This window comes from Ctenopharyngodon idella, chromosome 4, assembly GCF_019924925.1.
Source record: "Ctenopharyngodon idella isolate HZGC_01 chromosome 4, HZGC01, whole genome shotgun sequence".
Classification (NCBI taxonomy): Eukaryota; Metazoa; Chordata; class Actinopteri; order Cypriniformes; family Xenocyprididae; genus Ctenopharyngodon; species Ctenopharyngodon idella.
Window position 1 is genome coordinate 15,523,502 of NC_067223.1, and position 15,472 is coordinate 15,538,973.

At 39.3% G+C, this 15,472-nt stretch overlaps 2 protein-coding genes across 35 annotated transcripts in view; one reads left to right on the plus strand and one right to left on the minus strand.

Annotated features, from left to right (window-relative positions):
• Positions 1–15,472, plus strand: part of sypl1 (synaptophysin-like 1) — a 454,480-nt gene that overhangs the window by 209,175 nt on the left and 229,833 nt on the right. The window lies entirely within an intron of this gene.
• plekha5 (pleckstrin homology domain containing, family A member 5) overlaps positions 1–15,472 on the minus strand; it is a 149,620-nt gene that overhangs the window by 117,515 nt on the left and 16,633 nt on the right. For 3 of the 34 annotated variants that reach the window (XR_007929731.1, XM_051890666.1, XM_051890670.1), the window contains one exon: positions 11,526–11,598. The exons of the other annotated variants lie outside the window; for them this stretch is intronic. Coding sequence is in view for 2 of the 3 variants with exons in the window: in XM_051890666.1 (XP_051746626.1) it covers positions 11,526–11,572 (47 nt within the window). In the remaining variant the exon portion in view is untranslated. The remainder of the gene's footprint in view (positions 1–11,525; positions 11,599–15,472) is intronic. 34 annotated transcript variants of the gene reach the window in all.

The following is a 15,472-nucleotide window of genomic DNA, read 5'->3' on the forward strand; positions in this document are numbered from 1 at the left end:
TATATATATATATATATATATATGGACCCTAAACTAAAGCGTTATCATATTCATATATATATATAAAGCCCTTAAACTAAAGTGTACTAATTATCATAATTATTTATAATTATTTTCATAAATATAAATTGTATCATTTTTAATATAAAAAAAATTGGGGAAGAACATTGATAACAGGGTTATATATTGAACTTTATTCCATAATTTGTATGAGAAGCAATAAAAATGGCTAATCAGAAAAAATATAATAAATTATACATTTATAAACTTAAAAATAAAAATTCATTTAATTTTAAAATAAAAATATTTTTAAAAATGAAAATAAAAATGTTGGGGCGGAAAATCTGTACATTTTCAGTAAATTTCCAGAATATTTCCAAAATTTCCCAATTCTGGAAAGTTTCCAGAATTGGTAAATTTTGGAAGTATTCTGGAAATTTACTCAATTTTCTGCCCCTTTGCATCCCTAATGAGACTTCGCTGTGGACTGGAACGCATTATCCAAAATGAAAACTGAATTTGGCCAAACACATGCCGGTTGCAGCTGGTTAAGACAAAAACTACCTTTGAAGACTGGCCTTCGATTTAATGCTTAAATGCTAAAACGTCATTAAAGATGGATTATCATACATAAAATACAGTTAATGATCAATAAAGTCAGAAAGCCTCCATGCGACTGGTGCCTATAATCTGTCCTTGCATGTCTCGCTTGATTCGGATGTGGTATTATGGATGGAGATCAAAATGAAGGTCCAAACTGAGGCTCAGCCAGTTCAAGCAGTTTCCCTCCCTCCCTCTGCACTAAATCACAAACCTGGCAGCAGTGAGTCAAATTGAGTCATGCTATTTTTAAAGAGGGGGCGTTAACAGAAATCTCTCACTGCTCACTCGGGATTAATGCCACCGGTGGCCTTTTGAACCCCCGGGAGTTTATAGACGACTGCACACTCGGCTCTATGCCATCTCTAACGGCTCGCACACACTCTCCTTTTATTTAGTAAACACTGACCACACACACACCTGTTCCAGACGGCCGGTCTTTAACTAACCTGCGTCTTATGGAGATTTCCGTTAGCTTGTTTCTGTATGCAGGCCAGAGGCACATCTCACAGCCAGAACTTAGCATGCAACTTTAAACAACTTTACAAATACGCCCGGAATTAGGTTGGACGATTGTGCTAATGAATACACAAATACGTGTGAGCTGAATGCCAACGTATACGCTAGACCAGAGCCCAGGGGCTTCAGAGTTTCAGCAGAAGTAGGTTAGAAACTCAGGAGCCTGAACTGAACCGATCATTATAGTATGTTTGCCGCCTGCATTGGCTTAAGATAATAAGAGAGCTTGTATGCATGTCGGTGTGTGAGTACAAAGTTAGGCAACTTTCCGTAGTCTTCACCTCAAACTCATTCAGTGTTTACCATCAGGAGATGAAAAAACACAATTCACAGCCAAACCAGCCCTTCGTTTGCTAAGTGGTCTAGATCAGTTTACCCTATTAGTATGCTATATAAAATCAGCCCACCTCAGAAAAGAGATTGCATGATATTTTTTCATGACCAATAATGAAATACTGAAACACACACAAATATATAACTTAAAATTTGTAACTTACAGGTAACTTAATTAGTTATGGGATAAAATAATGCGCTACAATTATTAACAGACCCACCCCGCCCCAAACCGACGTAGTTCATCTTACATTTCACACAGTTGATAGTGACGAACATGATGCAGAACAACAACTCATTGCGTGATGGAGCCTATAGAATACAGTTAGAATGGCCCTAAAATTCAAGATATCAGGGCAAAAATGCCCTTGTATGAGTTTGTCTCATATTTATATCATATGATATAGTTAAGCAATATCGCACACGTAACGACTGCAGTATCACACGAATGATGTTTTTGTCTCGAATAGCACAAGTGCAAATGTGATACTGATTTTATACAATAGTTCAAAACAATTCAATATATTTTAGACACAACACTGTCTGCTTTTGCTTAATTTTCAAAACAAAAATATTACCTAGAAAGCCAGAGCAGAACTGTTGTACTTCTCCGATCAACACAAAGCGGTGTTTCTTTATGTATGAATCCGCGTTTTGAGCGAATCAATCGGGTGAACCAATGATTCAATGACTCATTCATAAAGAGAATCATTTACTTCATTCCTGAATGAATCAGCTGTTTGAATGAATCAAATGAATTAATGACTCAATGACTTACTTGTTTAGACATTTACCGCCACCTACTGGCAGTTTTAGTTTCTTATTTAGAGTATCATTTCATTAACAAAAATTATTTCATATTTCCATATTTTAAAAAAAATATATTAATGGAATTAGTTCACCCAAAAATGAAAATTCTGTCATCATTATTCAACCTCATCGCTGCTGAAGCCTAAAAGTGTGTAATAAATTCTATGTTGAATCAAAAAAAAATAATAATAATAATAATAATAATTCTAAAGCTACATTTTGTAAATGTCCATTTGATGCTTTTCTCATTTAACACAATAATGACTTTAAATGACCTTTTGGGGGTAATTTCTCAGCCAAATTTGATGTGCAATTAATTTGCGATTAATTATATTAATTAATCGCCACATTGTGCAATTAATTAGATTAAAAATGAATCGCTTGTCATAATTATAGCAGAAATTCTATAATGGAACCTCTAAAAGGTTCTATATATGAAGCGCCTGAGGCCCCGTTTACACTAGTGCGTTTACGTTTTGAAACGCGTAACTTTTGCTACGGTTATGAATGTCATTTACACTACTCCGGCCTTTTCGACCCTCAAAAACTTTCAAATATGCTGTAGAGCCGGTTTTAGTTTGAAAATGCCGGCGTTTCAGTGTAAACGGACCAAAACAGAGACTTTTGAAAACGATGACGTGGCTGCCCACGTTCGCTCTGCATATCCTGGACGACCTTGTAAACAATAACAGAGACTAAACTACAATCTTTGCTGCATTTTTTAAATACTGCATCTACCTAAATGCACAAGAGGAAACTGTTTACACGAGTGTGCATGAACGGTCATGTGACATGCGTTTTCAGTTGTGTAGTGTAGATGGAGATCGTTTTTGAAAGTGCTTTCTTAAAGTTTTATATAGAACCTTTTCTTCTAAGAACGTATGAATTAGACTTACATTTCATACACTCTGGCCTATGAGTTAGTGTTGTGAGTCTGCTAGATACCCAAGTTCCAGTCGGCAAGACAAACCCAGAGTTTATACTCCATTATTCATGATAATGACAGGACAAAGGGCATCAGAGATGAAACGATGCTCAAGAAAAGAAGGTGAAAGCCAAAGAGAGGTTATGAATGAGGACATGGTAAACAAAGAGATCGTGTTTCACATGAATGAGTCAGGTCTGCGCGTACATCCAGAAAACGGTGGAGTGAGGTCATTTCCTGCCCAGACTCCCCGCTGTGTGTCATTTTCTCAACACCGGGAATAGAGCCAAGAGGAAAGACGGCTCAATTGCTCGATGCTAGTCATGTATAAGTAAAGTCTGACAATGATAGTCTTGGTTTACAACTTCTGGAGTGTTGTAAAAATTATGTTTAGGCCGCATTACGAGCCGTCGGTGCTTTCAGTGAGGTGTAATAAGACACAGGCTGAATATTACTGCTCTTATCTGTTCTTAAACGCAACAACAGCTCTGGCCTGGAGGCAAATGGCGTCTAGAGCACACGGACATGCTTTAATCAGGCTAAATTTGGCTCTTGTAAACAGTCTTTTAGTCACAAAACTGCAACTGACAGCTCGCCAGCCCCCGAGAGAGAAAGACAGCCACAGGCTTTGCCTTTGTGAATCAGAAAGCGCTAAGGAAAGAGTCTTGAGATCGTCTGTGTGCTAAAACACATCCATATCTTCACATTTGAGTAGTCTAAACAACTAAAAAGTATAATTATGCCAAGCTAGGTTTGGACATGTTGCTTACTCTTAGCCTTGTGTGTACAGTATGGCTGGGCTGATAATATTTAAGATTTATTAAATGATTGGTTGATTAATATTGAAATCTTCATTTTGTCTGTTTTCAGTTCAGACAAAATGTCACTAAATCACTCTTTGGAGAGCGATACTGCACTGACTATACTGCAAAACTATTATGAGTCAAAGAGCGCCAACACCCTCTCCCAAAAGTTACGTCTCCAAAACCGCTAGGTGAACTTGTTCTCACTAATCAAGTAGTCAACCATCCTGACCCTTCCCCATCCTGAACGTGTCACCGCCTGCCGGACTGTGTAAACAGTCCATTATAGGCTCATTAGCACAGAAAGAGACGACACAAGACGGAGATCCCAGAGAGGGTTGAAAAGGCTGAATGAGGTTTAATGAATCTGAGTGCGGTTGAGTGACATTGTGGTTATTTCCCTCGATATTGTAATCTTGATTAAACTGAGAATTGTGACTAGATCAACAAGAGTCTAAATGTCTTATTTACACTGTATGATTATAATGGTAGAGCTTTCATTTTGTCACGTCTTTTGCTTGCAATGTTCACCGTGTGTTACGCAGGGCTGCATGATTAATTGAAATTACATAGTTCTGGCATTAAACTCTAGATGGCACAGGCTGATAGGTCTAACTCGTTTGGTAGCGATGACGTCATTATCTACATAGCACAGCTGATTGGTTGTTGTTTCATCAGTGGCCAATGAGCTGCAGCTCAACATTCAAACAAATACCGGCAGTGTTTGCTGTTAGCAGTATGCAACGCGCTTTCAGAAACCCTCCACCTTCCCCAGCTCCACCTGTATTTCGCCAAGACCAAATACATTAACATTGCCATATCCATTACCATGCCAATCTCTCACAAATGCTGCGATTCAACTAAATTAATATATGCGCTTTAATTATGAGTGCAGCTTTTGTTTCTCAGAGCGGCTCCCGTACACAGTAAATGCTGCACAAACTCAGTCTCTGCAGGTGCTGTTTGTTTGGGTTTCCAATAATGTGCATGTCTCACACGTTGTGTGTTTCATAACGAAGAGGTATTCGCTTTGGTATTAAAATTTCTTGGAGTCTCAGGCATTCAGCTTCATGTGTCACTGTGAACAGAAGCCAAACATATTAAGACCCGTGGTTCAAACTGCTAGCAAATTGCTTATTAGGAGTGGTTGTCTATACCCATTGAGTAGCCTAATTTAATTTAAACATCTATGATTCACCATAGATGTTTTTTTTGTGTGTGTGCATGGACAAATCGTGCAAAATAAGACCAGAAATGAGCATGAATGAGATAAACAGATTTGACTTTAACCGCCAGGCCACTACCAGCTAAGTTTTGAGTGTTTGAGACGCCATTGGCCCGTGAAGAGCTGGATATCCAGCCACGGCGGTCTGACCACAGGTTGATCTCTCGCTTTTAAAATCATCCGACATGCAGAGTCGTCTAAAAGGCTTTTAATCTGGGGATCTGTGGCATTCTTGCCTCTGGTTATTACAGCACAAAGATACACATGCTTTAAACTACACCCACACACACGAGCGCACACTCATTAAAGACGGCATCAAAACTTCTACAGAAACCCTGGAGGGAAAGGCATCTGAACGCTATACACACCAGCACGAGGCTGCTGACGAGCATGACGAGTCGCAATAAAAGAGCGCATTGATGAGATCATTAGAACGAAGCCCTTCGAGTAACAAACTCCCTACATTCCAACACGACTCACCCTATAATCTGTCCGAGAGATCAATGGCGACCCTTATCTAGTTACAGCAGATTAGAGCCGGAATTTCTGCAAGCTAGCTGTGGTGAGCTGGAAATCAAAGACGTCTTCGATGTGAGGAGCTTTATTGGTTTGTAACTGGCCGCTGTATTCACTGAGTGCATCTGAAGGAGCTGCTTGTGCTTTACAGCTCCCCCGCTGCGACACTCGAGCAACGTACACGAGTGGAGCGATCGAGAACGATCTGGGCCAAAACATACAACCTGATGTGTTCGGTTTAGGAGACAAGTGGCAGACAGTGTGTGGGAGGAAGAGAGAAAATGGGAAACTAAACTAGTGGGTCTCAGACAAAATAAATAAAATAAAATAAAATAAAATAAATTATTATTTCAGTAGTTAACACCAATATCAATGAAACTGCACAATTTTCAATACCATTTCGATGCTACAGAGAATAAAAAAAAATATATATATATATATATATATATTATATATATAAATAAATATTAAAATAATAATTACTGTACTATTATGATTATTATTTATTCTTCAGTAGTTTACAAGCAATATTCAGTAGCATATTTAGTTTTGCTGAGATATCAAGGTTCGTATTGGGAATCGTGCAGTTTCATTGGTATTGTTATTGACTATTGAAACATTGGTATCATAAGTCAACTCTACTGCAGTCTGTTTCATTTAAAAAAAGCATAACGTCAGACATAAGTTGCTGGCAACCTCTGTGGAAGGTTTAAGCTCGCAGCTCTGTTCTGTTATTTGTATTTCTGACAATCATCTGTAAGTGTTACGCTTTCGCTGTAATAAGCTCCCCAGAGTCGCGGTGGTCAGGTGACATTGCTTAGCGCTAAATTTATCTCTGCTCCATTTCTGCCTGAGATTTCACAATTATTTTTGTCACCGCTAACGCTGATGTCTTTTCGTCTCATTTCAGGAAAAATCAGCTAACAGGGACCGTTCCACAGACTATTATCGGTGCTTTGACGAGAGGTAATTAACTTTTCCTTAGTTTGCAAAGTTCCTCAAGCATATCTCATTTCCAGTAGCCAAGCATGCATATCCACAGTGGCCTACAAACAAGCAGCAGCAACAAATATAGTTTTTTTCTTCAACTATGCCCACTATTATGTCCAAGGGGTTGAGTTTTTGAGTAAAACTTTTTCTTATATTTTTTCCTCTTCTCATATTAAGGTCATTAAAGCCACAACTCTAAAAAATGCTAGGTTAAAAACAACCCAAGTTGGGTTGAAAATGGACAAACCCAGCTATTAGGTTGTCTTAACCCAGTGGGTTAAATGTCTGACCAACCTGCTGGGTAGTTTTATTTAACTCAACTTTTGTTTAAAAATTACTGTATTGCCTGCTTAAAATGAACCCAAACTATGTTGGAAATTAACATGTATTAATATGTTTATTAAATGAACATTTATTAGTAAGTTTAATGAATAATAATTTAACAAACATTTATTAAATTGCTTATTGGTAACACTTTACAATAAGGTTCATTAGTTAAATGAACTAACCATGAGCAATACATTTGTTACTGTATTTACTAATCTTCGTTAACGTTAGTTAATGAAAATACAGTTGTTCATTGTTTGTTCATGTTAGTTCAAAGTGCATTAACTAATATTAACAAGATTTTAATAATGTATTAGTAAATGTTGAAATTAACATTAACAAAGATTAATAAATGTTGTAGAAGTGCAGTTCATTATTAGTTCATGTTAACTAATAAACCTTACTGTAAAGTGTTATTAACAAATGGTCACTTTTTGATTATTACTGTTGCCTCTAGTAATTATGTATTTGATTTTTAATTTCCAACATATTTGGGGCTCATTTTAAGCCAGCCATATAGTCATTTTTAAACAATAGTTGAGTTAAATAAAACTGCCCAGCAGGTTGGGCAAACATTTAACCCAATCGCTGGGTTTTTCTATTTTCAACCCAAACATTGACAATCATTTCCACCACAGTACACTATTAAGAAAATAAAATCATTAAGATATAAGTAGAAAAAAAAAAAAAAAGTTAGAAGAAGGTTAAAAAACATAAAATTTATTTTGAATTATACAACACAAATATGTAAATAAATACAGCTGAATGTGATATATTTTAATCATACTGCCTAGATGTGCGAATTTGCAAAATTTCATAAATACTGGTGGTCTGAATAATGCATTATAAGGGTAAAAATGGATGCTAAGTTGGAGAAAGTTCCAATATTTAAAAGGAAACAGGCTATACTAAACAATACAACCAAGGTTACAGACTCAACCATCAACAAAATAACACAGACTCTCAGGTCAGCGAGATTACTTAAGGTCACAGAGAGACAGCAGAGATTGCTACATTCAAAACAGACCTTGTGACTGCCAAAAACAACATTATCTGCTCACAGTGTCTTCCTGATTCTCTGTCTCTCTCTTAATTTATTATTTATGATTATTAGGCTAACAATTATTTATATTAGACAGTAATTATGCTCATTACAAGACAATCTGGGAAACTTTTACCAATTAAAAGAATAAGAAATGACAGAAAATCTCATTATTTATCCAAAGCACGTTTCAGATGTGAGTGTGACTCTATAAAATCTCTGTAAGACACTACACAACTGTAGATGAGAACGGCCACATCCACAATATACTTTGAAGGTAAAAAGACATGACCATCAGCAACAAAATGGCCAGAAAATGCAACCCAGCATCACTAGCCCTGCAAAAAGGACACTGTACAACAGCAAACGCTGGTTAGACTGACTTGATTTACTGCATCAGTAGTTTACATTAGCAGCGAAAGAGATGTTTATTTGTCAAGCAGTAATGCACATCTCCATCACCATGATCAAATATACTGCAACTGACATGTTTGACACTGGCATTTCCAAGCTTAATGGGCAGCTAAGTGGCTAGCTGTCATTTAAACAATTATAACAGTGTTAAACATAAATGCTTTAAGCTCTACTGAGGAGCCCCAAAAGCATTTCACAAGTGAAACGCTGTTAAACCTGACCCTGTGGAGAGCGTTTAACGACACGGGCTTGATTCTGCTAACAGACTGGGCCTCCCGCCACAAACTGGGCCGGATTCAGCGCTCAGCTGTGTGAAAAACCGCCTAGTGGGAAGCTTTCTGGCCCTGAACCAAGCCCAGGTTGTCCATCGGCTCCTGTGCTCTGCTCATCCTCTTTTCTATCCGCTTTTATCACCTCACACCAAATGGGTTTAGCACGTTAGGTAACCTCATTAGCGCGCGCATTAGCAGAGGATCGTCTGGAGGATCCACAAGATCTGCTGTCAAACAACATGACACATGCTTACCTGGACATGCACACATTCAAAAGACACACTATCAGCACTGACTGGAATAGCATACTACTCATACTATTTCTGTATCTCTTTATATAGAAGAAATAGTGAGAGCAGTTACACTAGCATTTTGAATTCACCTGCAGTCACTTGATTCTTTCCTGAAAGAATCTGAATGTTGTTGAACAAACTGGTAGAGTGAATAATTCTATTACTCCTAAATACAGTCCCTTGATTTGTTCCTGAATGAATGGCTGTTGAACAAATCAGTCGAGTGAATGAATCAATGACTTACTCATAAACAGTTACTTGATTAATTCCTGAATGAATCAGTGGTGTTGAACAAATTGGTTGAATGAATGATTCAATGATTCACTCATAAATACATGCTGTATTCAAAATCGCCCCCTATACCCTTATTCACTATTCCCTACATTACTCCACTAATACAGTCCACTTGAAGGAGTAAATGAAAACAAGTGAGTGAATTCGGACACTAAGTGTGCCGGAAGGGTTGCCGCTTTTGCATAGTTTGTGCTTACTGTTTAATAATCTTTGAAAATTAGCTAACTGGCAGCTCCAGTAGTATTTAAAAGATTTATCTTGAACTCTGTCATGGAAACTAGAACGTATAAACCATAACCATAACCAGCGGTGGATGGACGCGGACGCCATCTTCTGGTCAGACGCGGGAATTCATTCGACGCGTGACTCACAGTGCGTTATGGGTATTCTCCAGCCGTAGAGCGTACATCAGTTGTGCACTCATCATTGAGGCACATTGTGGGATTGAATGAGTGCACTCAATAACGTCCACTGTAGTTTCAGACAAAACCACAAATAGTGCCCTATTTAAGGGTATAGAGGGCGATTTCGGACACAGCCAGTTACTTGATTCAATGCTGAATGAATCAGTGTCTTTGAACAAATCAGTTGAATGAATCATTCAATGATTCACTCATGAGAATAAATTTGTTTTGTTCCTGAATTAATTAGTGGTTTAAACAACTTAACTATTAGTGATTATCTATACACCAAAACTGTAACTTAAACAATAATACTAGTGCCAAAAGTGCTGCAGTTAAGACCTCATGCTGCCGACCCTGACGTTCTAGTCAATACTCAACTACAACTACTGCATTGCACCTCACCGCGAACAAGCCACAATCCAACTGCGGACACCCATTACCACAGAATCGTTTTACAAGTTCATACAGTAACTTCTGATTAAGTATAGCCCTATTTTTAAGAGCAACATCCACGTTTTAATGTCTCTAAGAGGCATTTAACTATGCAGGATGATTATAAAAACCAGCAGGTGAATTATTAATAGGGCAAAAGAAGCTTGGTGTGAGGCAAGGCCTCAAAGGAAAAAAGGAACTGACTGAGATTTTATCCCCACTTCTTCCTGTGTAACTGCGAAGCGTTCAAGTCATGCAATTGCAGACTAGCCATTTTATATACTTGCTAACAAAGTGCAAGGCAACTGGGCATCTTTAACACACACAAACACGCATTGTTTCTTCACAGCTCAGGGAAATACATAGCTGCATTTTCTTTGAGTCAAATGACGTCTCTGACAGTAAGACGAAAGCATGGTGGCAATAACCACATCAAACATCTAAGCACCACCAGACTTTTTGTCTGAGCTACGAGAGACCAGAGCACCATGCTAGCAATGCTATAATGCTATATTTTAATGCAACTTTTAAACCGGAAGAAGGTTTACATGAGCAACGCAGGATTACACCATGCAAATTGCCTGTAAATCACCGTCACATATGCTAGGCCTGCAAATCTCCTGGTGCATTGACGCTACAGCCCTTTAAATCACATAAGCGCATAGTGTGGGATAGTGCAGGATAGAGAACCTGAGAGATTCAGATCAGATTAACACAGAAACGACATGTCCCAACCACCAGCATCTCGTTTGGCTGTTAATGCAAAAGAGAAACATGCTAATCCAGACCCTGACCCCTTTGGCTCCAAGACACAGCACGGTCAAGGTGGAACCAGGCCTGCTCGGCAAACCTGCTTGAGTAAATGGGGTTTTGTAGTCCCTGTGTTAATATGCAGATCAGCGCTGGTGAGGCGAGACGGTGCTGGGTGCAGATCTGATGTGCTTTAATGAGACCGGCGGAGCGCACGTGGTGAAATATTTAAGTGGGAATCATTACTGGGGTTCCATACACGTGCTTTGATGATGTTCTCCGCTGGAGGTGAGGTCATTGCATGGTGCCATGGGGAGAATGAGTCATCCCCTGGAAGAACAGGGGGATTGTGGGTGTGTGTGGAAGTTTCAGGGTAATTCTAGAGAGTTAGGAAGATCTGACAGACCTTTGGAGAGCCTCCAGGTGAGTATGTCCGACAGTATTCAACATAATTTTTCAGAATAACTTCACACTGCGATGCACAGCACGTCTAGGACTTATGCATAAGCCAGAGCCACTTTAGCTTTAAAGTAGTTTAAGTTTCACAACTTGCTGTGTAAATCATCTGCAACCTACCCAAGGGCATTGCTCACTATGCCATATGGATACAGAGTTTCTTGCATCACTTTTCAACAGCGGCACTCCAAATCTACACAGAGAAAGACATACCATATTTTACTCAAGGAGTTAATGGGAATTTGCAAGTCAAACTGAAATTGATAAGACAAAAAGGTGGTGTAGCACGAGTTTGTCTATGCAGGTTGCACTCAAAAACAAACAAGTATGATGAGTGTAGTCTGATTTCAGGTCAGTTATTTTAATGAACCAAGTTATAATTACTTTCAAATGTCCATCTCAAACTGTTTTGCATACTTCAGGTTTGTGAAACTTAGTGCACACTAGGGCTGTCAAAAGTACCGGTACTTCGGTACCAAGTCGGTACTGAAATGTTAAAAATGTGACAATACCAGCATTTACCCCTAGCATTTTGAGTGCTGTTGAGCAGAACTTAAACACCTCTGATTGGCCATTGTGTTCACGCACTCAACAGATACGCCTGTGATTGGCTACAATAATCAACGCACGGGAGAGTTTGAAAGCACACGGGAGCATTTGAAAGCGTTTTGAAAGTGTGAGCGGGACCGTTTGAAAGCAGGTGTATATCAGCAGACCGGTCCAGGGTAAGCACTCGGTGAAGAGTGTGAAAGATTTCTCTTTACAACATGTTTTTGAAGCATTGATCATTGAAGCCAATTACAGACATATCTGTTGAGTGCGTGAACAAAATGGCCAATCAGAGGTGTTTAAGTTAGTCAGAATCTGCTCAACAGCGCTCAAAATGCAAGGGAAAAAATGCTGGTATCGTCACATTTTTAACATTTCGAAGTACAGATAGTTTTGACAACCCTACTGAATACTTACGATAGACTGTTCATATGACATTGTAGTTAAATGTTTGCAACAGAGATTAGTTTAAGGATGTGAAAAACACCTTTACTTATAATAATTACATTCTTAAGGTAATATTAAAGTACAAGAAACTAGCAATGCCCTATGAACCACTCAGAATACCCTGGAAACCACCAAGCAACCCCAAAGTGAGATCTGTCAAGTGTTAGCATGACCTTGAAGCCTCTTATGCTCATCACAAATGTAGTCATCTTGCACACGCCCTCCGGTTTCTTATTCAACCGCAACCTGACAGTAATTCATGTAGGCTAAATATTATAATTTAATCATGTATAAAAAATGTTAAGGATAAATGGAAAAGGGGGCTAGGAAAGACAGACGGGGGTTCGTGAAAGAGCTGTAAATCACATCATTATAAACATCTCCTCCCCTATTTGCCATTCAGCCTGTGATTAAGACAGTAATTCAGCAAATCTCATTACTCCAGTTTAAAGAAGCAGCAACTCGCCATGAACACTTCATTAGAGTCAAGAATTTTAGCTATCTGCAACAGACCAAGCTACCAAGTTTAGACTTTATTTTATACAAGTGAGGCCACACAAGACCATGTCGCCATCCATCAACCTAACAGAAGGAGATCACGGCAAATGCAGTGCACATTCGTGCTGAGCTAACAGTAATCTACTGGATCTCAATGCAATTAAAACTTCGTTCCGCCACATCACCTTACCAGCACATCTGCTTCATATTAGCGCCGGGGTCTCGTCCACACCACTCCTGTGAATGCAAAAGCTCTGCAACCTCTCAGTGTCGATCAACAAGGGCTGCGGGTAAGTAAATGGTGCTATCATGCCACCCTCTGCATACTGCAAAGACGGGATTAACTGCCGGATTATCTACTAGGAGAGATTAAAGGCAGGGTGGCCACATTTGTCAGGCAAAGAGGCGGTGTTGCGGTGGGACGTCCCTTTCCTGTGAAAAACACTTCCATATTGAAATCAAAAGATTTTTTTGTTAACTTCATCTACCGATGATAATGTGGAGTTTCAATGGACAAACTATTCCGGTGTGAATATGCAAAAGGGGTCAGATTTATTGGATGAGCCGGGACTCGTTTTTATTGTTGGATTAGAGAATGGCAACATTTGCATGCATTTTTGATTCAAAGAAGCGCATGCAATGGCAGCGGTCGCTTTTAGGCTTTTCAGCTGCTGAAGAGAACAATCCTATGAAATTGTGGGTTTTGGTGACAGCGGATCCACTGGCGATTGAGAGCATTTCCCATTTTCAAAGCAACTGCCAACATTCGGATTATGAATCCATAAATCAGCCAACATCCCCTGATCATCTAATCCTTGCAGTATATTCCGTATATCCCATCTATCTTTTGCCTATTTTTCAGCACTGGCAAAAATAAACACAATGGTATTCTCTGAAGCAGGCCAACTGATTGAATGAAATCTAGTACTCCATGTCGGAGCTGGAAGAATGCCTTCCGGAGAAATTTATGAGTCTCACGTGGATAGCCATACCACCGCTGATGCATCCTCTTGTATACACATTCTTCATGTGCAGAAGCCCACAAAAATGCCTCAGTCGGCTTCTACCATTTTTACAGTCCAATGGGAATGGAGTTCCAAGCAGGAAGTGGTGGGAATTACTAGAAGAGGGGACTGTTTGGAAATTTGGAAGGGGCAGGGAAGTGCTTGACATTAAAGCAGGCCAAAACGGACTCGGCCTGCATCAGCTGTTTTGCTGCGGTAGGCGCATGACTCTGCTGTGAGGTCATGTGAGAGTCCTGGCAAAGAGTTTTGTTGTACTCTGGAAAAGATCCTGGAGCAGGTTTTGATTTGGCGTGGCCGTGGGTTTCATCCCATTCTTTGCTGTCAACAGAACAAGTCTCGCTGGAGGGTTAACAAGGACACTCGTGAAGGGAACAGGGAAAGGAGGTGTTCCATTTGCAAGATTCTCCATGCAGAAGCACTCATAGGGCAGATTAAAATTTCACAGTTGATTACATCATCAGCTTGACACAACAGTCAATTATCCTGCCGTTTATTCCGTCTGCCTGGACTCACGTAATAGATGGGAAGGAAAGGCATGGCGCTTCTCCGACAATCTGGCTTCATTCATGCTCTCTAGAAATGTATAGCATTTATATTTATTTCAATACTACAGAGAGGTTGTACTTAATTACAGTTGAACACCAGGTCCCTGTGGAAACCAGGAGGGCGTCCAATCTTAGATATGAAAGCTCAGGTCAGTGAACATAGCCTGGCTGGGCGTCTCAAGGAAGAGAAAGTCAATTTCAGCTGCAGATAAACCTGATGCTTTGGGAAATAAAGCAAAGTGTGCATTTGGTAAATGCTAATGTCTTCAAACAAGGTAGTCGGACTTGATTTGTGGGTTAAACTAGAATAAACAGTGGCAGAGTTTCCATTGGGCTGTCGATTGGGCCTCCTGGATCAATGTCTCCTGATACCACAACAGCTGTTAATATCCTCTGATCGTACGTATTGGTTTCTACTAGAAGGTTGGGATGCGTCCAAAACTGCTTTAGTGTTCATTGTAAAAGGGAGTAAAAATTTAATTTTCATCCTTTTAAGCGCCAGCTGGCAGCCATTTTTAAAGGGCCACACAAGAGGAAAAAGAGCTGAAAATACATGCAACATGAATATAGATTGTTTGGAAATACAACATCCGTTATCGTGAGAGCTCTCGCACTACACATCAGGACAGGAAACACATTACTCTGATACTTTTGGCATCCACCCCATCTTTCTTTTTGGATCAGAGGGCGGCCAACTTATCTTGGGAGTGGCGGTAAATTACGCCAGACCACAACCCAAGTGAGACAGCGGTTTCGAAGAAGATCGTTTTACATGTTACCCAATTCAAAAATTCACATGCAAGGACTCACACAAGAGAGGAAACACTCCATCAGAAGGATTCAACTATAAGAACTTTTCAGCCAGTTGTTTTTGTACAGAAAATATACAGATTTTTCTTTGCAATTTTTGTTTTTATGCAAAGATTACTCGTGTTTTGCTAAGGGATGCTTCCAAAGACTATCACAATTAGGTAATTTTTGCAATTTCGACAAAGCCAAAATA